The 23,514-nt window shown below is 33.2% G+C and overlaps 1 protein-coding gene across 2 annotated transcripts in view; it reads left to right on the top strand.

The window, feature by feature from the left end:
* Dpy19l1 (dpy-19 like C-mannosyltransferase 1) overlaps positions 1 to 23,514 on the top strand; it is a 99,263-nt gene that overhangs the window by 46,792 nt on the left and 28,957 nt on the right. For both annotated transcript variants that reach the window (XM_071613998.1, XM_071613995.1), the window contains exons 7-11: positions 2,018 to 2,075; positions 6,883 to 6,974; positions 11,224 to 11,323; positions 13,506 to 13,583; positions 22,319 to 22,405. In XM_071613998.1, the coding sequence (XP_071470099.1) occupies positions 2,018 to 2,075; positions 6,883 to 6,974; positions 11,224 to 11,323; positions 13,506 to 13,583; positions 22,319 to 22,405 (415 nt within the window). The remainder of the gene's footprint in view (positions 1 to 2,017; positions 2,076 to 6,882; positions 6,975 to 11,223; positions 11,324 to 13,505; positions 13,584 to 22,318; positions 22,406 to 23,514) is intronic.

Raw genomic sequence — 23,514 nt, 5'->3', positions numbered from 1 at the left:
TTAAAAGAGTCTAAGTGTATTGGGTACTATGAAGGTGTTACAGAAATGGACGCCAGCATGCTCTGTGGTAAGTGGAGACTGGCATAGTGTCCTGGCCTGAACTACTTATATCTCTTTAATGTGTCCTTATTTTATGATGTATCACTCAGCCACTTTTTGTTCAATATCCTCCATTTGTTTGCCCCTTTATAACTTGTGCCAGTCCAGACTGATAACTGGTAGAAAGCTGTCACACAGTTCTCCAATTAGGGACCCTATAAAGTCTTGAGCCTCAGTTGCTCCCTTAAAGATTCAGCAACCCCTTTGCTTTCCCTAGTTACTTTTCTCCTTAAAGGCAAGTGGTATTTCTGTTCTCCTCTGTCTTTAAATCTTTAATGCTGCCACCTTTCCCTTTAGGAGCAGATGGCTGCACCTCCAGATCCATAAGGGAAAATGGAAACTCCACATACTACCGGCCACTAAACATGCAGTGTTCTTCCTCTTCCTTTTCTAAGGCTAGCAGGCCCCCTGTGTTGGGGATCCCAGCCCTGTCTATCTGCCTGAGGAGAAAAGGAAGATGCCCTCCACTTTTCCTCATATGTCCCCCGATAGTACATACAGTGGCCTACAATACCCACACCCTCAGGTTTTTTGTTACCTTTCTGACCTCTGTGTGTTATACAGGTACTTGTAGATGGACAGAAAGAAAGAAAGACATTGTAGAATAATGAAAAAGCAACATGAGCTGAATTGAATAAGAACACCTCTAGAGTAAAGATGAAAGAAATGATGGAGAAAACCTAAAAGCAACCCACTCTTCTCCCCAGGCTTGGAGGAAAGTAGGGAACATTTTACTCTTACTTAAGCAAATGTTTTAGTCAACTTTTTCATTGCTGTGACCAAAAGAACTGACAAGAACAGTTTTGAGGAGGACAAGTTTATTTGGGGCTCATGGTTTCAGAGGTCTCAGTCCATAGATGGCCGACTCCATTTCTCTGGGCCCAAGATGAGACAGAACATCAAGGTAGAGGGTGTGGTGGAGCCAAGCAGCTCAGGGCATGACAATCAGGAAGCAGAGCAAGAACTCTTGCTTAGGCTCACCAGGGACAAAATAAACAGCCCAAAGGTACACCACAGGGGACCCTCCCCATCTCCAACTACACCCTATCTGCCTGTAGTTACCACCCAGATAATCCTTATCAGTGGGTTAATTCACTAATTATATTAAGATTTTCATGACCCAATCATTTCCCCTCTAAAGTTTCTTGCATTATCTTTCACAGGGCTTTTGAGAGACAATTCAAATTTAACTATAACACCAAATCAAGATTTAGTTTTTAGAGCTGACAGACTTTACCATTGTAGTTTCTTAGCAAATTATAAACCTGAAGGTTGTACTTTGATATTTGTATTCAATTTCACTTTTCTATAAATAAGTGAGAAATAAAACTTTTATCTGGAAACTAGTGCTTCCTAGGTATGTTCTTTTCAAAACTAATTTGGGGATGCGGTTTGGGAGGAAGTGAATATGTCTTCAGTGTGCTGACATGCTTTGTGGATTTCTACAAGCAGGCTGACTAGACAGTGTGGTGGTTTCCAACTTCATGACTGTTTCAGAGTTCTTTCTGCACTTTCCTCTCTTCCCTTTCTCTAATGTATGTCATGTATCCTAAGGAAAATAGTTTGAGAAATGTTGTAGGACATAGATAAATATGTAGTGCTGAGGGAAAAAAAGAAGAAAAATCCAACTGAAGATGCACAGTAGCATGACTATTGATCATTTTCTATTCCTTTTCAGGTTATTTGCTTTTCTGACTGTATACATTTTGAAGATAGCAAATGAGATTTTTAAAAATGAAATGTATTTTGACAAATACTTTGGAGAAATAAATTATTTTGTAAATAAGCATAAGTAAATTCTAGTGTGGCTGAAAGAGTTGTAGTTCTGAAAGATTGTCATGTTATATTATTTTAAGGTTTTATTAGGTTGCACTGGATTTCTGATATTTGAGTTGTGCTTTCTTATCCTCTTTTCCAGTGGAAGTCGATTGGGAGGCCTGGTTACAGTGTTATGCTTCTTTTTCAATCATGGAGAGGTAGGTGGTCAGAAAATGCTTTCAGAATTAACCTTCCTTAAATTTCTTTAAATTTAATCTGTAGTAGCATTCTTTAAATGTTTGATCTTATTATTTTGACCCAAAATTTAAGTGGTAATATTTTATTTTAAGTTGACTTTTCATGACCCTTATATCTTTTACATGATATTGTTATTACTGGTTTGAGAAAATAGTGGATCTATAACAATTCTTTTTAAAATGATAAAAGCTCATATTTTAGGAACAATATACTTTTAATTGTTCTTTAAGGAATTTTTATTATACCTACACATTTGCAAATGTCTGTGGGCTTTCTGAATAAAATAGCATTGTGAAGTACAAAGATTCTGGATCAGGTTGCCTGGGTTCAGATCCTGACTATCATTTAGTAGCTGTGCTAGCTGAGCAAGTCATTTCATTTCTCTATGCCTTTATTTCCTTTTGGCAATTGGCATAATGATATTCTAGTTTTATAGGAGGATTTTTACAGTAAGTAAATGAATTCACTTGTGTAAAATGCCAAAAGCAATGTTTGGAACATAACTGTTAACTTGAAGTGTTATTTTTACTTATTATTACTATTACGAAAAGTTTAGTTAAAATTAAATTTTAATATAAATTCAAAGTGACAGTGACTTCTTTCCTTTAATCATATTTGTAAACAACTTTCTACTAAATATATCTCTGTTCAGAAAGGTCAGCTTGCTTTTTGTCAAGTGACTTCATCTTTTCTTAGTTTATACACTGAGTGTCTTCAATATTTGAATGTGTGCATATTAAAAAGCTCTTAAGAGTAAGTAATCATGCAAAGTTAATGTACTTTACTAATGGTAGTCCACTAATATGCACTTAATTCTCTGGAATCACAGAAGTATAAAGCTGGAGTGGCCTTATAGATGAGAAGATGCTTGACAAATGATTGCTGTGTAACATAAGTTATTTAGTGTAGTGTGAGTTTTGAGGAAAGAAAAGAAAAGAATAATTTGACTTTTCCTTACTGGATGCTGTTCATTGTGATAGTATGGACTATGAAACATTTGGAAGCAAAGATTCTTTAAAAATGACTAAGAAATGGGATATAATGGCTTAATAATAGAAGAAAGAAGCATTGTGTATTAACAACAATATGCTGGAGAAAAGGGATTATTTAACGTTTTTGAGCCAAGATGCAGTTAGAAAGACCACTGTTCGTAAGCACAAAGGTTCGTTGTGTTACCCTCCATGTCTAACTGCGATTGTTAATTCCTTATCTTATGTTTTTCTTATAATTTTGATGCTCGTGTAGCAAGAACATCATTTCTTACAAAATCTTTTCAGTTTTTAACAATGGAATTCAAACTACTTAGCTGAGTTTTCAGACTGATGGATTTTCTTTTTGCTACTTTTTCAGCTAACTTGGGTTTATTTCAACATGCTTAGACATCACTTTTTTAAGAAAAGATAAATATGATTAGAATTAGAATTGTAGTCTTATTGAAATAAGCAAATAAACAATTGCATTTAGATGTAATGTAGCTTTAAAAGTGACTTCTTTTTGTGGAATATCGTCTATTTAAAAAGTGATAGTGTAAACTGCAGTTTGGGGGAAAAGGGTTATTGAGTGCTCAAGTAATTGAAAACATTATTTTGAATATATTTTGGCTTTCAGATTATGAGATTTTCAGACCTTTTTTTCTGATTTTTAAAAATGTTGGCTAAAGTATGCAATTTTTATATGAATGGAAGCATTTACTCTGGTAATGCCTATTCATGCATCTAGTGAGCTTTCTTCACTAAAATTGCTGTTGGTTAATGACTAGTATCTTACTGTTATAGAAGAAATGTTTTAATCACTTGACTGAATTGCTTATGTGTCCCCCAAATAGTTGTAAATTGTTACTTGCTTTTTAGTTCTATTCCATTATTTAGTTTGTCCTGTACTGGATATATAATATACTTAAAAATTTTTTTTCCCTCAGAGAGAAATTTTTGCCTTAACAAAGTAGGAAATATATAGCACAAATATATTAATCAAATTATTTAAAACAAAGCCTTCAAATATGAAAAGTGAAAATAAAGGGGCTATAAGTTGCCCAAAGTAATGATCAATCATATTGAGGTTATGTATTCCATAATCAATTATATAGATGTTTTTACTTATCAGGCTTCTTATGTTACTTATATAATATTTGGAAAAAAATTCTCAAAATACTTTGAACAATCTTGATGACCCTTATGTAATATTCTTTTGTAATAAATAAATAGAAAATAATATGCCATTATGCATTAAAATGAAAGCACTAAAAGATAAGTGATTAGCTCAAAAATAAAATAAAAAATTTATTTTTAATTTTTATTTATTTTAATTGATGAATTATTGAGTGTATTTTTGGAGTATAGTCAAACTGTACTCCAAAGAGTCAAAACTAGTAACTATACTCCTTACCTTATCAATATTTTTATAAGAATGTTAAAAAGCTATTTTTATAGCAATTTTGAATTATACAATGCATAAACTGTGGTCACTGTGTAATACAATAGATCACTAAAACTTTTTCTTTTAATCTAGTTGGAACTTGGTGCTCTTTGGTTAATTTTCTCTGCTTTCCCATCCCTCTCTTTTCCCCTTGTTCCCAGCCCATTAACTTACCATTTTGTTCTTTGTTCCAATCAGTTTGATGTTTTTGGATTCCGTATATATGTGAGATCATATGGTATTTATCTTCACTTTCATTTACAGGTTTTCACATTTTGCCACATTTGCTTTCTCTTACACACCCCTGCACACAGACATTTTTCTGATCCATTGGAAAATGAGTTGCAGACATGATGACATCTTACCCCCCAATACCTCAGTATCTATTGCCTGAAAGCAAGGCAAGTCCTATATAATCACAGTTTACCTTTATCATCATACTCAGGAAGTTCAATACTGAAAATTATGCAATAATAACTTATTATAGTCCATATTTATATTTCCACAGTTTTCCCAGTAGGTTCCTTTATGCTTATGTTTTGGATATAGAATCGGATTAAGATCATACATTGCATTTGGTCATGATTTTATCTAGAACAGTTTATCTGAAACAGTTCTCCTGCCCTTTTCTTTTCCTTGGCATTGACGTTTTTGGGGATTCCAGGTCTATTATTTTGTAGAAGCCCCACAAATTAGATTTGTCTTATTATTTCATCACTAATGGGTTTAGATTAGATATTTTTGTGAACAACATGATATAGATGAGGTTGTGTCTTTTTCATTGTAGTGCATGTGGAGGCATGTAAGACCAGTTTGTCCCATTATTGAGTTTACTTGGTCATATGGTTAAGGTGGTGACTGTCAAGATGTATCTATTATAAGAATGCTTTTTTCCTTCTACATTGATTAAGAGGTTGTGGGTTGATACTTTGAGCCACTGAATATCCTGTTCCCTTATAACATTTGACCACAAGGTTATACTATCCATTGATGATCCTTTCCTGAGTTAGTCCTTTCATTGACCGTTGCTAATAGTAATTTTTAATCCTTCCTTCCTTCCTTCCTTCCTTCCTTCCTTCCTTCCTTCCTACTGGGAATTGAACTTAGTGGTTCCCACATGCTAGGAAAGTGCTTACTACCAAGCCGTATTCCTAGCACTATTTTATTTAATCCAATTAACCTAATGCCTTTTGTTAAAAAGACCATTCTTTTTAGTGGTGCTTTTGTCATAAATAAAGTGACTATATATTTCTGAGTTTGTTTTTAGACTCAATTCTGTTCCATTTGTCTGCTTATCTTTAAGCTAGTATCACACTAAATAGGTAGCTTTGTATATTTGATATCTGATAGCAAAGTCTCCAACCTTGCTCTTCTTTAGTATTACCATAGCTCTTCAGATCCTTTGTGTTTTTGTATAAATCTTAGAATCAGCTTGTCATTATTGCTTTCTTCCTCAACACAAACTCAACCTTTCAGGATTTTAATAGTGATCACTCTGAATCTCTAGATTAGTTGGGAAAATTTAGATCCTAAATATATTGAATCAGCTCTACTCCATGAACATGGCTATATCTCTTCATTTGTATCAGTTTGCTTTAATTTCTCTCAGCAGTGTTTTGTGTCTTGTACTTCTTTTGTTGGATTAATTCCAAGGTGCTTAATACTTTTGGTTACTGTTCTTAGTCCCTTAGTGCTTTTGTGTGTCCTTCAGTCTTTGAAGGCTTCTACTGTCCTAGTATTGCCTTGTACTTTCTTGTCCCCAGATATAGAATCAGTTATTTTCCAAGGAATCCTGGATCCTGTTAGTGGAAAATGATATTTAGAGACCAGAGTCTGGGTAATAAACACTTCCATTTCCTCAAACATCAATAATTTCTGTGTGCTGGAAATTTTTGTACATCTCTGGTTATTTTAGAATATATTATATGTTGTTATAACTAATAGTTACCCTATTTCCAACAAACCCACTATTGGGTATGTAGCCAAAGGAAATGAAATCAGTATATAATAGACACACCTGCATTTCCGTGTTCATTGTAGCATTATTCACAGTAACCAAGATAGGAATTCGCCAATGTGTCCATCAACTCATGAATGGAGAAGAAAAATGTTGTCTTTCTCTTTGTTCTCACACAAGGAAAGACATCTATCCTTGTGTGTCTTTCTCAATAAGATTTCTTATTTCCCAGTTTTGCTGTTTGTTAAAAGTCCAGTAACTTGTTTTATAATATGTCATTTAAATTATGTGTGAGATGTACTTCTCTTTGCATTTATAAATAGCAGCTTTCACTTCTGTGTCTTACTTAGCAAATTTAGCAAGTATATCATACACTCTGATTGTTCTTTTTTCAGTGTACCCGTGTGATGTGGACACCGCCTCTCCGCGAAAGCTTTTCATATCCTTTCCTTGTACTTCAGATGTTGCTTGTGACTCATATTCTCAGGTAATATTTATTTGTCCTTAGGTTTTCTGGTGTTCCTCCCCCCAATAACCTAAAGTAGTGTTTTTTAAGTTTCCATAATAAAAAAGCCAACATAATAAATTAATTAAGATGACCTTGTTATGTTGAATTAGTAAAGATACTTTAAAAGTGTAACTTGCAAATCCATAGTACTGGAGACGTTTCCTCTGTCTGCCTTCTAGTCCTCTTGCTTTCTCTTAGTGGTCCTCAGTGACTGCTCAAGGAAAACTTTCACTTCTTCTCTGCTTACCCAAGTCTTTTTTTGTTACCACTACAGTCTCCCAAAAGTGGGCAGAAAGATAGGGAGATTATTTGTGCTATATTTTAATCTTGTAAGATATAGTCCTTTGAAGTCAGGAACACCTCACACAGTCGTCATCATCAGGTATATAACACATGTAGTTTGTCTTCCTATATTTGTTTAGTATCCCTGACTGTCAGATAGTAGGAATAGAAGGAAAACACCCCAGTAGACCAGAGATGTTCTAGGAGAATTCATGCTAGAAGTTCAGGCTTTTCCTGTTCATCTGATCTTCAGCTAGTTCAAGCACCAGTGAGAGCAGGGGAGAACATTTCCCCTTCTGTTGACATACTGAGTTTCCATATACATTGCCTTGCTTCAGAGGGTAAATATAAAACAAAATGGAGCCTGTAGAAAAAGAGAACAAAATATGATAAAAATATGACGCTGTCTGGGACTCAGAACGCCCTTCAGTGGTCCGTTGAATTCAAAAGAAACTTGTTAAAGTCTGTTATGCTCAATAATTTACCTGTGTAATGACCTCAGCAGGTATAGCATCAGTACATGGCCTCCAGTCCCCTACGTCGTGTCTTCAGATAGATCTTTCACAGGTGGGATGGGAGATGACTTTTGTATTATCAACTTTTTAAGTCTGCAACTCTAGCTTTATTGCTCTCTCTTAAATCCTTTTTTATTATTGGATTTTAAGCTTCTGTAGCATCTTCAAATAAAGTAAATGTTTATGAAGTAATAACCTTTAGCTCTGCCCTGTTGGTTTTGGGGCACCTTGAGACATAGTCTCTCTTCAGACTTTCTGGAAGAAATGTTGTGCTGTAGGAGAGTGAGTGACCATACCTGAAGCATTTTTCCACATCCATGTTCTTGATCTTAGCTTTTTTCCCTGTGGTGAACACACTCGTTTGCCCATTAGTGTCTCAGTCCAGTTTTTCTTCTGCCTCTGCTCCTGTTTTAAATCCAGTGAAGGCAAACCTTCGATTCTTCTCCTGTTTACTCTCTAATCTGATGTAACCTGTGGAGCTTGAATGGTGCTGCTTCATTTGCTGAGTCCATCTGTACTGTCTTAGTTTCTTGTTGCTGTGATAACAAATTGCCACAAACTTTGATTTATTACTTTATAGTTCTATAAGTCAGAGGTCCTAAACCTCAAGATGTTGGCAGGGATGCTCTCCTCCTGGAGTGCATCCTAGGGTGGGGGCCGGGGGAGTCATTTACTACTTGCCTTTTTCGAGCTTCTATAGGCTGCCTGAATTTCTTGGCTCAGGGTCACTTCCATCATCAAAGCCACCAATGGAGGATTGAATTCTTCTTCTGTCAGTTCACTCCAATGTTCTCTGCTGCTGCTTTTCTTACTTTTAAGAACTCTTTTGATCTGGGCATGGTGACACATGCTTGTAATCCTAGCTACTAGCCCGTAATCTCAGCTTGAACGTCTGAAGAATCTAATGCAGAAGAATCAAAAAATTGAGCCCAGCTTGGGCAATTTAGTGAGACTCTCTCAAAATAAAAAAGGCCTGCAGAGGTAACTCAATGGCAGACTGCTAGGTTCAGTCCCCAGTATTACCAAACAAAACAAACCAATCAAAACCCTTGTAATTACATTGGGCCTTCCTGGATAATCCAGGATAATTTCTCTCTCTTTACGTCAGGTGATTATAAATCTTAATTTCATTTGCTACCTTAGTTCCCCTATACCATGTCAAGTGACATGCACAGGTTCCAGGAATTAGGATGAGGTCATCTCTGGAAGCCATTATTTTACCTACCACAAGTGAGGTTGCTCCAATTGCTGTTTCATGCATTCAAGGGCTGCTTAATGTTGGGTTCTTCTCTTGATTTGTTCTTCAAGGACTTCTGTTTCAAGCTCTTCCTTTAGTCTTCCAAATAAATCATAAGAAATCTTCATACTCTGTTTTTATCTTGGTTGATGTCTTCCTTTTCATATTCCTCATTATGCTGCTTTTGCCAGTGCTGGTTCATCATCATCTTGATCCTTCTTAACACCTTCATTGGCAGCTCTCAGTTAAGGGGGCAACTTTCCTTGTTTCTTTTCTTCTTGTTGGCATGACTCCCTACTTACCTAGCATGGCTGGTGTGACTGGTTGCTGGAAGTGGACTGGCTCTACTTTTATTTTCCTGAAGTGACAGTTGCACTTTGGGAAGTGGAGTCTTGACAGCTGGGAAACCACATCCTCTTTTCTGGATCCTTGGAAGACTTCTTGTCTTTCTTTTGAGGAATAATGACTTCATCTCTACTGATTGTCCACATCTTCTGGTATTTCATCTTTATTATTGATTCCTTTCCTCTTTGGAAAGATAGTTGTTTCCTCTAGTTTTCTTGGTTTCTATCTGTAGTAAAAAATCTGATAATATTAGAGGGAGGTTGGGTGAGTGGCTTGGGTAAGCAAGAAGCAGCTGAGCTGTGTTGAAGTATACTGCAGTGCAGAGGGAACTGTGATAAAACTGGAAAAGAAACTATTCCTAAATGCTGGTAATCAATTATTAGTAAGGTTAGCTGCATATTTTATTTTAACAAATTAATTTTGTCCAGGTTTGAATTTTTAAGTATTTTTAGAAATTTGGATTTTTTATAAGCCACCTAATAACAGCACAGTCTGTTTTTTCTTCATTATTCTTGGCAATATTTACGTTTTCATTTCTCTTGTCTTGGGTCAGTGGTATATTGATCATACATCACCAGTTAGAATTCCATTGGTTTCTATTTGTTCTTATCCCCCTCCAGTGCATTCTGTACCAACTGCCAGATTAGTATTAAATTCTACTTGGATATCTTTAATGTCCCTTGTTACCCATAAAATGGAAATACTGTTTAGTATCCAGAAGCAATAGTGAGGGTCCAGGGGTGTAGCTTAGTTATAGAGTTCTTGTCCGGATGTGCAAGGCCCTGTGTTCCATGCCAAGCATCATGGGGAAAAAAAATGAAAGAGGAAAAAATTTAAAAGGCTGTAGAGAAATGTAAAGAAATTTCTATCTAAGAAACTCAAAACTTTTTGGGTAGGATGCAGTCTTATCTATTCTGTTTCCCTCTAAATGTCTACATTTAAAAAAAAAAAAAAGCTGGGTTTTATCTAGTTGATTTTGTAATTCATTTAGGTTACCTGGAGTTTAAAAATAACTTCAGTTGGGTTAGAAGAGCAGAGAGGAATGTCCTTTGAGGAAGGGCTATTTGAAGAAGTGAAGAAAGGCATTCTATGGTGATGCTCAGTGCACCAGGGGGTTGTAACCCAAGAAGGTTTGCTTTCTTCTGTCCAAGCTGCTTACCCTTGGTATGTTCATGTGCACACTCTACTTCTGTAAAGAATGCTGGGTATATTTAGGGGCTTTGCACTGGCTCAGATTTAGGAAAAAAGATGAATCACCTCACCCTCCCAAAATTCTCCTAAATCACAAGTCAATATCAATGTGAATCTTCTAAAGATGGCTCCAAACTGCCCTCCCCTGCCCCACTTTTGCCTCCATTTCTAGTTTTCTTTCTATGTTCTACTAGAACAAGACCAACTTTTATCCTACATCCTCACAAAATCTTCTCAGCTGCTCAGCTCTGATTCTGAATTCTTTCAGCATTTGTATATATATATTATATAGCATTTAGAATATTCCACTTTTTGTGATTTTTTTTTCATAGATATTGTTTCTCTCTCCAACTGATGAATCTATTGAGTCAACATTTAAGTGTTGGAAAAAAGTTTGGAAAAAAAATTCAGTTTCTGTACTAACCTGGGCAGTTCCATGACAGGGCTTTGTGTTTTTACAGTAATAAATGGACATTTACTTTTTACAGAAAATTGTTGTAATTGGGTGTCAGGAGATATAATTTCTAACCCATTGGTTCATTTTATGTTCAGTTTGTGTTATAACACATCATGTTGGAGATTCTAATTTGCGGTGGTTGGAAGCCATGCTAGACTCTTTTGTTGTTAAACTTACTGATATTTATTTTACCTTTTCAAGGGCTACAAAACTTTATAGAGGAAGCTTGATTGCGCTCTGCATTTCCAATATATTTTTCATGCTTCCATGGCAGTTTGCTCAGTTTGTACTTCTTACTCAGGTAAGGTGACTATATTTTTAAAGTGATTTAAGCTTAGAGCATTTGATTAAATGAACTCATTTGTATAACATTATAACTGAGCTCCTATATGATTCTAAGTCCTAAAGTGTTCATTTAATGGTTTTAAAGAAAGTTCAGAGTAAGGAAATGTGCAAGATTTGTTTATTAATGAGTATTATTTACTTACTAGAAAAATGCATTTATGAATCCATTTTGTAAAAGACTTATCTTTGTTACTCAATATTTGTGGGTTTAAAAGAGAACTAATATTATAATTTTAATTATTTCTTTTAAATAACTATAGTATTTCTCTTAAGTAAAATGTGTTACTTTTATGCGTAGTGCCATATTTTTTACATGTAGGATAACTATACATCGGATAAGAGGATAAATAGCTAATGAAGTTCATATTTTATAATTTCTCCTCCCAATTTGCAGTTTATCACCTTTTCATGTATTCATTCCTTCTTTTCAAATATTGACATATAAAACAAGGTAGCTATTATGTATTCATTTTCCTCCCATTTCCTACTTTTTTATTATTATGCTAGCCATATTTGTATAAAGCAGTAGATGAATTGCTTTTTAATATTCTTTGGAATGTGTTGCTTCAGTACTGAAGTCAGACCTAGATATGAGTCCTAATAAAATTCTATTCATTAGCTGCTTGACTTTGACAAAAAACTTAACTTTTCTTAGTTTCAATTTTCTCATTTCTAAAATAGAGAAAATAAAAGAACCCACTTTATTGGATCAGATGAGGGTAATATATTAAGACTCAACAAAGTACCCAGTACTTAGCCAGATTCGTTCATCTTTTTTTTTTTTTTTTAATATACCTGATTTGTACTTACTTCTTCCTTTGATCTTATCTTTTAGACTCCTTTACCTTCTTTGGTTTGATGACATTTTACATTAGTTTTTGATTTAAATTATCCCTGAGATCATCTCTTTAAGATTCTACCATGGAGGTGTTCTATATATTGCTTAGCCTTTGGAGTAAAAAAGGATCTTACTTTCCCCATTGCTTTCAGTTAGTGAAGATGGCCTTCCTTTTCTGTGTGTGTGTGTGTGTGTGTGTGTGTGTGTGTGAGTGCGCGCACGCGCGCGTGGTGGGGGGAGTTGACATGCCTCTGTGGTTCTTATGTTGAATAACAACACACACTCCCCTAGAGTTATTATTATATGAAGTAAAATAATATGAATAACAACTGTGAGGGAATGTGTGTTGTTAGTCACTTTTAAGCAGTATGGTTTCCCCATGGGTAACTAAAAGAAGAGACATCTTGGTTTGGATCTTGGTTTGGTGGTGGTGGTTATTTTGTTTGTTTTTACTAATAGGAACGTTTGTTGTAGATTATTTGGAGATAAAATCCTTAAAGATTGTAATTTAAGTTATATGTTTAAATATTTAGCTGTTTCAATTTGCTATGTATGTGTGGTAGGAGAGGCATGGGATTTACTTTGAATGGCTTTCTCCATGAAGAAGGGTAGAGAGGCATTGTCTGACGTAAGACCTCTTTATAAGAGATACAGTGTCATCATTTAATCAATCCATCTAAATAATTCTAATAGTCTTAGAATTCTTGATTAATAATGTATAATTTTCTTCAAATTGGAAAGTTAAAAGTACCTTTGTGGTGAAAGTACTCCTTTTAATTTGAAATTTGATAAATTTCATTATAACTAATATTTGAATATTTATACTAACGAAATACAACACTAACGGAGATACTTGTGAAGAGTGACAAAAAATCAGAAATCATTATTTTTACATAAACATGTATTGCTTATTTTTGAGTCTTAATGTGCCTTCCCCAATTATGTATTAATGGATATGTTATAATTACATTTTCATATTTTTTATGGATCAGAGTACTTTAATTATACATGTTAATGATAGTCAACCTGATATAAAAATGAGTGTTGTTTTTGGATGATCCACAAAGTAAATAATTCATGTGAGCTGTATATGACAGAAGAAAATCAAGCACAATTTGCCAAGTTAATATATTGACCATACTCAATAATAAATTGGGAGATAAAGGAAAATCATAATCTTACTTTCTGTGTAACTATAAATAAATTTAAGGTAACAGAATTATTTTCCTGCATTTTTATACCTATTTATTTTATATGTATATTATTTTTATTTTTAACTTAATTTCTTTTTAAATTTCAGATTGCATCATTATTTGCAGTATATGTTGTGGGGTATATTGATATATATAAATTACGGAAGATCATTTATATACACATGGTAATGAATTTTAATTGTTTTTGTTTTGTTTGATCTTAAGATGAACTTCTGACTAATATTTGATTTGCTTATTGTTGAAACTAGTTGTAAAATGACTCTATAACTAAGATAAGGGTTGTTCAAACACTGTAATATAGTTGACCTCATTTTACATAGGCCACCCAGAGAGTTTTAATTTTGGCCATAATATGTGTTTGAGGATGTATCTAATTTATACTTTATCAGTAAAAGCAATTCATGAAAGAAATATGCAACAGTAGTATATTATCTGTGGAGCTGTCTGGTAAAATGAAGTATTCATTCACTGGGCATCTACCCCTAAGCATGTTGGACAGGTGGGTGACTAGAACTAGGGGCTCTAGCATTCATGTGGCTGGTCTTCTAGTAGTGTGAGGAAGGAGAGAAGACAGAATAGATAATGAGTATGCTAAAAGGGTAAATTGGCATATTGGAGGATAATAAGGATTAAAGAGAAAACAAATCAGGATAGGGCAGATCAGTAGTGCCAGGGTCACAGGATATAAGATCCAGGTATCAAGTAAAGTGGTCAGGTTGCATCATGTTAAGAAGAAGGAAACTGAGCAAGGATTGGAAGGAGGACAGGGAGGTAGCTAATAGATACCACAGAGAAGAATATTCTAGGTTGGTGGAGCAACCAGAGCAAAGGTCCCAAGACTGATGAGTTGATGTTGATGAATTATCTTTTAAAAACATTTGTCTTCTATTATTAATTTATATATATATATATATATATATATATATATATATATATATATATATATAGTGCTTTCTGATGATCTTTATGTTATTATAGTATGCCATTATTGCTTTTTATTCTCTATAGTAGTTGATAAACATAAAAGGACATTTAAGTGTAGGGAAGTTATGGTTATGAACACATTTACAAAATTAACAACTATGAGATTGTCCTCCAAATGAAAAATAGAACCTTGTCATTACCATGAAGTCCTATGTGACCTATAAATATCTTTCACCTCTCTGAGAGGTAAATGTACTGACTCTTTAAATTGTTATAAGCTTGCTTTCCTTTTAAGCTTCACTCTGTATGTAAAATACGCTCTGTATGTATTCCCAAATAATATATATTTTTATTATTAAATATTAGCCTAGGTTTGGTTTGTATAAATGCTTTTCTTTTGAGAATCATGTTTTTACCCAAATTTCTGAGATTTATATTGATATTCAGATATTTTCACTGCTTTATGTTTTCCATTTGTATGAATAAAGTACAATTTATCCATTTTCTTACAGAAGGATATTTAGATTCTTTCCTCTCTACCACCTGTGCTTCTTTTTTCATGTATGAATAACATTGTATTCTTATCTCCTGAGGCATATATATTAAAAAGTTCCTCTGGAGTATTTACCCTGTAGTAGACTTGCTGGGTGGTAAATTATGCACATGTTCAACTCCATAAATACCAAATGATTTTTCTAAAATGATCAAACTACTTCAAATAGCAATGTATAACAGCTCATATTATTCTACATTAAAAAAATTTTTTTTTTGTTCAGTCTGGTTGGTATAAAATGGTATCTAGTGACCTTAATTTACATTTTCTCTCAGTAAAGCTGAACATCTTATGTTTATGGACCTTTGTGTTTCCATTTTTATGATATTCCCATTCAAACCTTCTATCCGTTTTTCTCTTATATTCAAGAGAAAATGCTATCTGTTTTATTCAGAGCAGTATAATCCATTATTTTCGCTTTTATGTTGTTCCTTATTTGTCACATTGTTCCTTATTTGTCCAACTGTTTGGACCAGCTTCTCCTTTTATCTTGTCCTCATCATGCTTTGAGCACTTTAAAATGTACTTAGTAAATATGAAGTTTCATGAAATCTGCATCTGCTTAGATGATCCTGTTTTTCCCTCCTTAATCTGCTACTATGGCAAATATGCCATAACTGATTTTCTTTTCTTTTCTTTCTTTTTCTTTTATTTTGTAGGGATTGAACTCAGGGACACTTAACCACCGAGCCACATCCTCAACCCTTTTAATATTTTATTAGAGACTGGTTCTCACAGAGTTGCTTAAGGCCTCCCTAAGTTCTGAGGCTGGGTTTGAACTCCAGATCCTCCTGTCTCAGCCTCCTGAGTCACTGGGATTACATGTGTGAGCCACTGTGCCAGGCACATTAACTGATTTTTCTAACATTTAAAAACAAAACAAAACAAAACAAAAACTCTTGCTTTTCTGGGCTAGATTCTTTTTTTATATATATATTGTTGAATTTGATTTGTTTCTATAGGATTTTTACATCTCTTTTGGTGAATGGATCCAATAGTAAACTTTTATATATATTTGGCTAATTATTTTTCCAAACCAATTAATACATTTTTTTTTTCAAATCAGAATAAATGGTAAATGTTGAGAGTTGCACAATCATGTAGTCACATAGGCACCTATAGCTGAGTGCTTTGACTCAAAGTTGTAGTTATCAAATTACTGAACTTATACAGATTTAATTTGTAGGTGAACCTTCTTAGGTAAATAATACATAGTTTTGTGATTTACTTCTCTGTCTTCACTATTACTTTATAGTTTGTCAATTTCTTTTCTTTATTTTTTAATAATAATAGTAATATATTTATTTGCATATGACATGGAATGTATGTAGACAATTCCAAGGAATCTGTAACAGAGTTACTAAAACCAATGAGTTTAACATAACTCAGGATATAGGATCAATATGCAAACATCAATTCTGTTTTCATATTAGCATTGAACAACTTGAAAATGAGTTAAAAATTTGATTCATAGTACCAAACATCATTAAAAATACATTTAGGAATTTAATAGAAGGTGTTACATAAAGCAATTCATTTTATGTATTGTTAAAAATTTTTAATTAATTTTTTATTATTTATATGTGGCAGTGGAATTGTCAATTTATTACAGCTTCAAAAATATAGATTGCCCACAAAAGAATTATTTTTACTTTTAAAAAATTGTGATAAAATATATATAACAGAATTTACCATCTTAAGCACTTTCAGGTATATAGTTCAGAAGAAGTAAGTACATTCATGTATTTTTGCAAGTATCACCAGTCTGTATCTTTAAATCTTTACATCTTGCAGAACTGAAACTGTGTACCCATTAAACAACAACTCCTTATTCTCCCATCTTTCCAGCCCTTATTGTTTTATACAGATAGTTTCATAGCCCTAGAAATCCTCTGTGCTCTGCCTATTCACTTTATTCTCACCTCCTACTCCTAGTAACCACTGATCTCTTTATTGTCTCCTTAGTTTTTCTTTTTGCATAATGCCATATATTCAGAATCACACAGTGTATAGATTTTCAGATTGGCTTCTTTCACTTAGTAAAATGCAGTTAAGTTTCCTCCACGTTTTGATAGCTCATTTCTTCATGGTGCTGAATAGCATTTTGATTATGTGGATGCATCACTGTTTATCCATTCTCCTCCTGAAGGACATCTTGGTTAATCCCATGTTTTGGCAGTTATGACTAAAGCTTTAGTAAACATTTGCCTGCAGGTTTTTATGTAGACATAGAGTTATAATTCATTTGGGTAGATGCCAAAGAAAGTAATTGTTGGATTGTTTCTTAAGAGTATATTTAGTTTTTTAGGAAATTGCCCAACTGTCTTCCAATATAGCCATACCATTTTACATTGTCACTATCAACAAGTGAGAATTCCTATTGCTCCACATCCTTGCAAGTATTTGGTGGTGTTAGAATTTGGATTTGAGCCATTCTAATAGATGTATATGGTATTGTTGTTTCAGTTTGGATGAACATCTTTTTATATGCTTATTTTCCATTTCTGTATCTTATTTGGTGTGGTATCTGTTAAGGTCTTTGGCCATTTTTTAATTGGGTTGTTTATTATTGTTGAGTTTTAAGAATTCTTTGTATATTTTGGTTAACAGTCTTTTATCAGATTATGTCTCTTCCGAATATTTTCTTCCATTTTATGGCTTATCTTCTCATTCTCTTTACATTGACTTTCTCAGAGTAAAGAATTTTTTTTTTATTTTAATGCAGTTAATTTCATTAATTATTTCTTTTTCTGGAATATATTTTTGATATTGTATCTAAGAATTCATAACTGTATCTAAGGTCATCTAGGTGTCTTCCTCTGTTAACTTCTAGGAGTTTTACAGTTTTGTGATGTACATTTAGATCTGTGGTTCATTTTGAATTAGTTTTTGTGAAGGGTTTAAGGCCTATGTTTAGATAGATATATAGTTGGTATGTAGATATCTGCTTGTTCCAGCACTATATGTTGAAAATACTGTTTTTGCTCCATTTTATTATCTTCGCTCCTTTGTCAAAGATCTGTTGACTTATTCATGTGAGTCTTTTTCTAGACTGTATACTTTGTTCTATTGATGTCTGTTTGTCTAGTCGTTCTTTTGTCTGTTCTTTCACCAATCTGACACTGACACTGTCTAGCTTTATACTAAGCTTAATCAAGTAGTGTCAGTCTTCTGAGTTTTATAAATATATATAATTTTTCTATATATTGTGTTGGTTCTTCTGAGTTTTTTTGCATAACCATATATCTTTAGAATCAGTTTGTTAATATTTGTAAAATAACTTGCTACAATAATGACTGTGGTTCTGTTGAATATATAGCTCTAGTTGGATAGAACTGACATCTTGACAATATTGTGTCTTCCTGTCAATAAATATGGAATATCTTTGCATCTACTTAACTTTAATTTTATATTTTTCATCAGTGTTCTATAGTTTTCCTTGTACAGATCTTTTGCATATTTTGTTGGATATTTACACTTTTTAACTTTTTGTGTTATTAATTTCAATTCTACTTTGTTCATTGCTGGCATATGGAGAACAGTTTACTTTTGTACAATAACCTGTATCCTGCAACCTTGCATTATTCCCTTACTAGTTCTAGTAGTTCATTGTTGATTCTTTTGAATATTGATTTTGTTGTTTATGTTGAATAATCATGTCATCTGCAAATACAATTTTATTTCTTCCCAAGTTTTATACCTTTTATTCCTTTTCTTACTGAATTATCTTGGGTTTTTAGTATGATATTGAAAAGCAGTAGTGGGTAGGAACCTCTTTGCCTTATTCCTGATCTTGGTAGGAAAGCTTTCAGTTTCACCATTAAGTATGTGCTAGCTGTAATTCTTTTAATTTTCTTTATTAAGTTGAGGAAGTTTCCTTCTATTCCTGGTTTACTGAGTTTTTATGATAAATGGGTATTGAAGTTTGTCAGATAATTTTTTTTTTTTGCATGCATTGATTGGTCATGTAAGTTTTCTTCTTAAACCCATTGATGGATATAAAGTAGTATGTTAATTGGTCTTTGAATGTTGAACCATCCTTGTATACCTGGGATACATTTTATTTGGTTATGTTGTATGATTCTTTATGTGTATTGTTTGATTCAATTTGCTTATATTTTGTTGAAGTTTTTGCATCTGTATTCATGAGATACCGGCCTATAGTTTTCTTGTAATGTTATTTTCTGATTTAGTTTCAGAGTAATATTGGCCTCATAAAATGAGTTAGGAAATATTTCCTCTGCTTTTGGAAGTGAGTGGAGAGAATTGTTTTAGTTTCTTTCTATGAATGAGATGCTCAAAGTGGAGCTTTTCCCGTTTCCTCTGTCATAAACACAAAGGGATTTTCCTCTGATAGTCATTGTGAAGAAGCAGTAGAGCTCTTGGAAATAAAACAAAACTGTAGGCCCTCCCCATGACTGGGTTCACTAGAGTTTTTAACTTGCAAAGTTGGCCATACTGAGCCTCCAGCACTCATCAATTATCGTTTGGGTTTTCCTGCCTCTGCACTGGTTCCCAAAAGAGGTCTATTCATGGTTTCCTGCTCCACTGTGATTTTTTTGTGATTTTCTGTATTTACCTGTCTGTCTCTCCCCTTTTGGCCTTCATTTGCCCTGTGATCTCACTTCTCTGTCAGATATAAAAAGAATTGTTGGTTGGCTAGTGTTTTTATTTGTTCTCAGTAAGCTTCTTATATGCAGTACTCTGATTTTGGTTTTGGTTTACATTTTCCTGATAATTAGTTATATTGAGCAACTTTTTATGGGCTTCTTGGTAACTTATACATTTTTCTGTCCTTTGCTTGTTTTTGAATAGATTTGTGTGTGTGTGTCTGTGTATGTATATGTGTGTGTGTTGCATTTTCTGGATATTAACCCTTATCATATATATAATTGCAAATATTTTCTCCCAACATTTTAATAATACTGTCTTCTAATCCATGAACATGGGATGTCTTTCCATTATTTCTGTCTTCTGAATTTATTTCAGCATTGTTTGGTACCTTTCATTTTATAAATCTTGTACCTCCTAAGTCAAGTTAATTACTGAGTATCTTATTCTTTTTGATAGCATTTTTATAAAATAATTATTTTCTAAATTTTCTTTTCAGATTGTTCAATGTTAGTGTACAGAAATTCAACTGATTTTTGTGTGTTGACTTTGTACCCTGATACTTTGCTGAATTTTTAACAATATTTTTGTGCAGCCTTTAGAATTCTTTCCATATTAAATACAGTTATTTGTAAATAGAGATAATGTTACTGCTTTCATTCCAATTTTAATGCCTTCTGTTTCTTTTTATACCTTGATTTGGCAAAGAATCAGGATACAAAGTTGATACACAAAAATCAGTTTACACCTTACACATAATACCTGTCTACACCAATCCTCTGAGTTTTTTTTGTTTTGTTTTTCTAATAAGCTCTATTTCTCGCAAAATATTTTCCCTCTTTTTATGGACAAAGTTTCACCTCTATTTGCTCAAGCCAAAAGCTTTTCTCCCTTTCTCCTCTTCCTGTATATCCTACATCCAACTATTAGTTCTAGCTTCCAAATATGTCCAGAGTATAATCACTTCTCTCCAATGCTACTGTTAGAATCCTGACCATACAATCAAAACAACAAAACACTGCTAAGAGAAATTAGGAAAACAAATTGTTTAAAGCCTGTTTTTCAGTTCTGAGCTCTTTCCTCTGTTATTAACATTCTCCCCTTTCAATACTCCCTATTCAACTCCTTCCTTCTGATCGTCTTACTTTCTAGTCCAGGTCCTGAAGCACTTGATGCTTTACATCTGGAAGCTTCAACTGGTGATTGAAATTGAGATCATGTGATTTAATTTTCATAATTTTGAAAACAAAGCCAGAATTATGTTTTTCATATTTAATGACTCTGAGACATTTATCTCAGTAAAAGCCTATATGCCAATTCTGATCAGTGAATGGTTAAGATAATTTTCAGTTTTTTTTTAAGTAAGTTAGTGTATATTTTACTAACTTCAACCCCAATATTTCTTGAGACATTTAGAGCTTCCTTTTTCAGTGCTATCTTATATTTTCTTGGCATTGTTTTGCTTGATTCTTGGCCATAAGTGTATATTATTTTCCTAAACTTTGCAAGTTGATTGGAGAAACACTTGCACTAGACATAAGCAATTCAAACACACACACATAAAACAACATAAACAGGGAATAAGGAACAAGATGCTGTATCTTTTCTACTATTTCAAGAATGAGAAAGCCAGCACAGTGGTGCACACCTATAATCCCAGCAACTCAGGTGGCTGAGGCAAGAAAGTTGCAAGTTCAAGGCCAACCTCAGCAACTTAACAAAGAGCCTCAGAAACCCAATGAGAACCTGTCTTAAAATTTTAGGAGAAAAAAAAATTGAAAAGGGCCAAGGATGTCTTTCAGTGTTAAAATGTAAAGTGTTCATTCTCAGTACCCCCTCCCAAAAAAAGCATTAAAAAAGGAAAATGAAACAATGACATAACTTTTTTACCTTATAAGGTTGGAAAGTTTTTTAAAAAAATAAGACAAAATAAGATAATGTGAGCCAGAGCATGTATCTACAGGAAATCTCTTATCCTCTTAATGGGGCTGTAAATTGGTACAATCATTTGATAGAGCAATTTGTCAGTATTGTTTTTCAGATTTGTGTATCCTTGATCCATCAATTCTACTTCTGGTAATTTGTCTACAAATGTATTTTGCACATAAAATGTATACTCAAAGATGTTTATCATAGCATGTTTGTAATAGGAAAAACAAACAAAATAGAACTGAAAGCCAATAATCAGAGGACCAGTTAAATAAATTGTGGGACATCTATAGAGTGAATACAAAATTTTCTAAAATTTTATTTACTTATTTATTTTTGTGCCAGGGATTGAACCTAGGAGAGCTTAATCATTGAGTCACTTCCCCGGACCTTTTTATTTATTTATTTATTTGTAATTTATTTTACTATTGAGACAGGTTCTTAATAAGTTGCTTAGAGCTTTGCTAAATTGCTGAGACTAACCTTGAACTTGCGATCCTTCTGCCTTAGCCTCCTGTCACTGATATTATAGGCATGTGCCATCACACTTGGCTCTTTCCTCAATTCTTAAACAGAATAAACTAGATTGGCTTGGATTAATGTGTAAAACTCTCTGAAACATAGTAAGAGTAAAAGCAAAACATAGTTACCTTATGAATAGATTCTCAATTGTTGCTTTTAAACAAAATGTAAAATAGAATTTATTCATTTCAGTGCCAGAAAAATGCATGAAAACCATTGTGCACAGTGTGATGTGCTGTTTTTATTATATATTCCTTTTTGAATGGTTTGAATTTTGCTTATCATGGGCATATGCAATTTTCACAATGAAGAATCAGTGATTCTCTGAATTAATTATTTATTTTTTTTGGGTTTTTCCAGATTTCTCTTGCACTTTGTTTTGTTTTGATGTTTGGGAACTCAATGTTGTTAACATCCTATTACGCTTCCTCTTTGGTAATTATTTGGGTAAGTGTTCCTTGGTACATGGCTGTTTTTTAATTTAATGGTATCAGTTTCTTTATCACTGGCTTGGGATCCATGAGGGTACAAGTTTGTTTTTCTTTTCTTTTTTCCTTTCTTTTTTTTTCAGTTTCATTCTAAATAAGAAGTCATCTCTTCCAGAGGTAGTTGTGACTTTTTTTCCCATGGGTTTCACTATTACAGTGTTTTGCAAACCTAAGTTATTCCTTATATCTAAAATATATGCATTTTAGTATAGGACAGTTTCTTGAAGACAAAAGCATATTACATTGTCTTAATTGGAATATGTTCTACTTTTTGAGTAATCATTTAAATTACTTTAGATTATTTTGGTTTTCTTGATTTCTAGAACCCATAACAAATTAGGAGCCTCCTATGTCTTCATCCCATTGTACAAATAATAATTATTTACAAACTAGAACCCATCAATACATTTATAGCTCCTAATGTTTATCCCATTTTACAAATAATAATTATAAAAAAGCCCATTTTTCAAAAAATATTCCTCTTCCTAATCTGGGCTCCTACCCTTTTTAGATGTGTGACTTGAGTGTATTTAGCCACAAAAATAGTAATATAATATAGTAATACTATGTGGAAAATCAATAGCATGTTCTATGCAGTGTTTTCAACAAAAGTCATTAACTGAGTTGTTGTGCTTTTGGCAGTAATGAGTTTAGTTCTTAAAATCAGTATACTCTATAATTAGGAAATGTGATACTATACTCACTTCTATAAATTACCTGCCTACGTTAGCAAATGTTGCTATTCCTTAAGATAAAATATATAATTCCTTGTACTTGTGTACAGGGAAGTCATTGAATTGAATATTGCATGTGAATACAATCTCATCTAAGTTCATTTTGTAAGAAATTTCTTTTGAGTTCATTTGAGCTTCAACTGTGTCAGGTACACTGCTAGATGCTTGACACTGACATTGTCTTAGGTATGAATTAAGCAGATTTATGTGTACGTTCTACATGGTATATAAATAATACTAACAGTTATAGAATATAGTATATTTATGTATATTTGCCTGTGTATTGTTGTGTTTAATGATTTTGAAACCTGAATTGTATCACTTTTCTCAAATG

Source organism: Marmota flaviventris, chromosome 1 (assembly GCF_047511675.1).
Source record: "Marmota flaviventris isolate mMarFla1 chromosome 1, mMarFla1.hap1, whole genome shotgun sequence".
NCBI lineage: Eukaryota > Metazoa > Chordata > Mammalia > Rodentia > Sciuridae > Marmota > Marmota flaviventris.
This window is presented reverse-complemented; position numbering and strand designations above follow the sequence as displayed.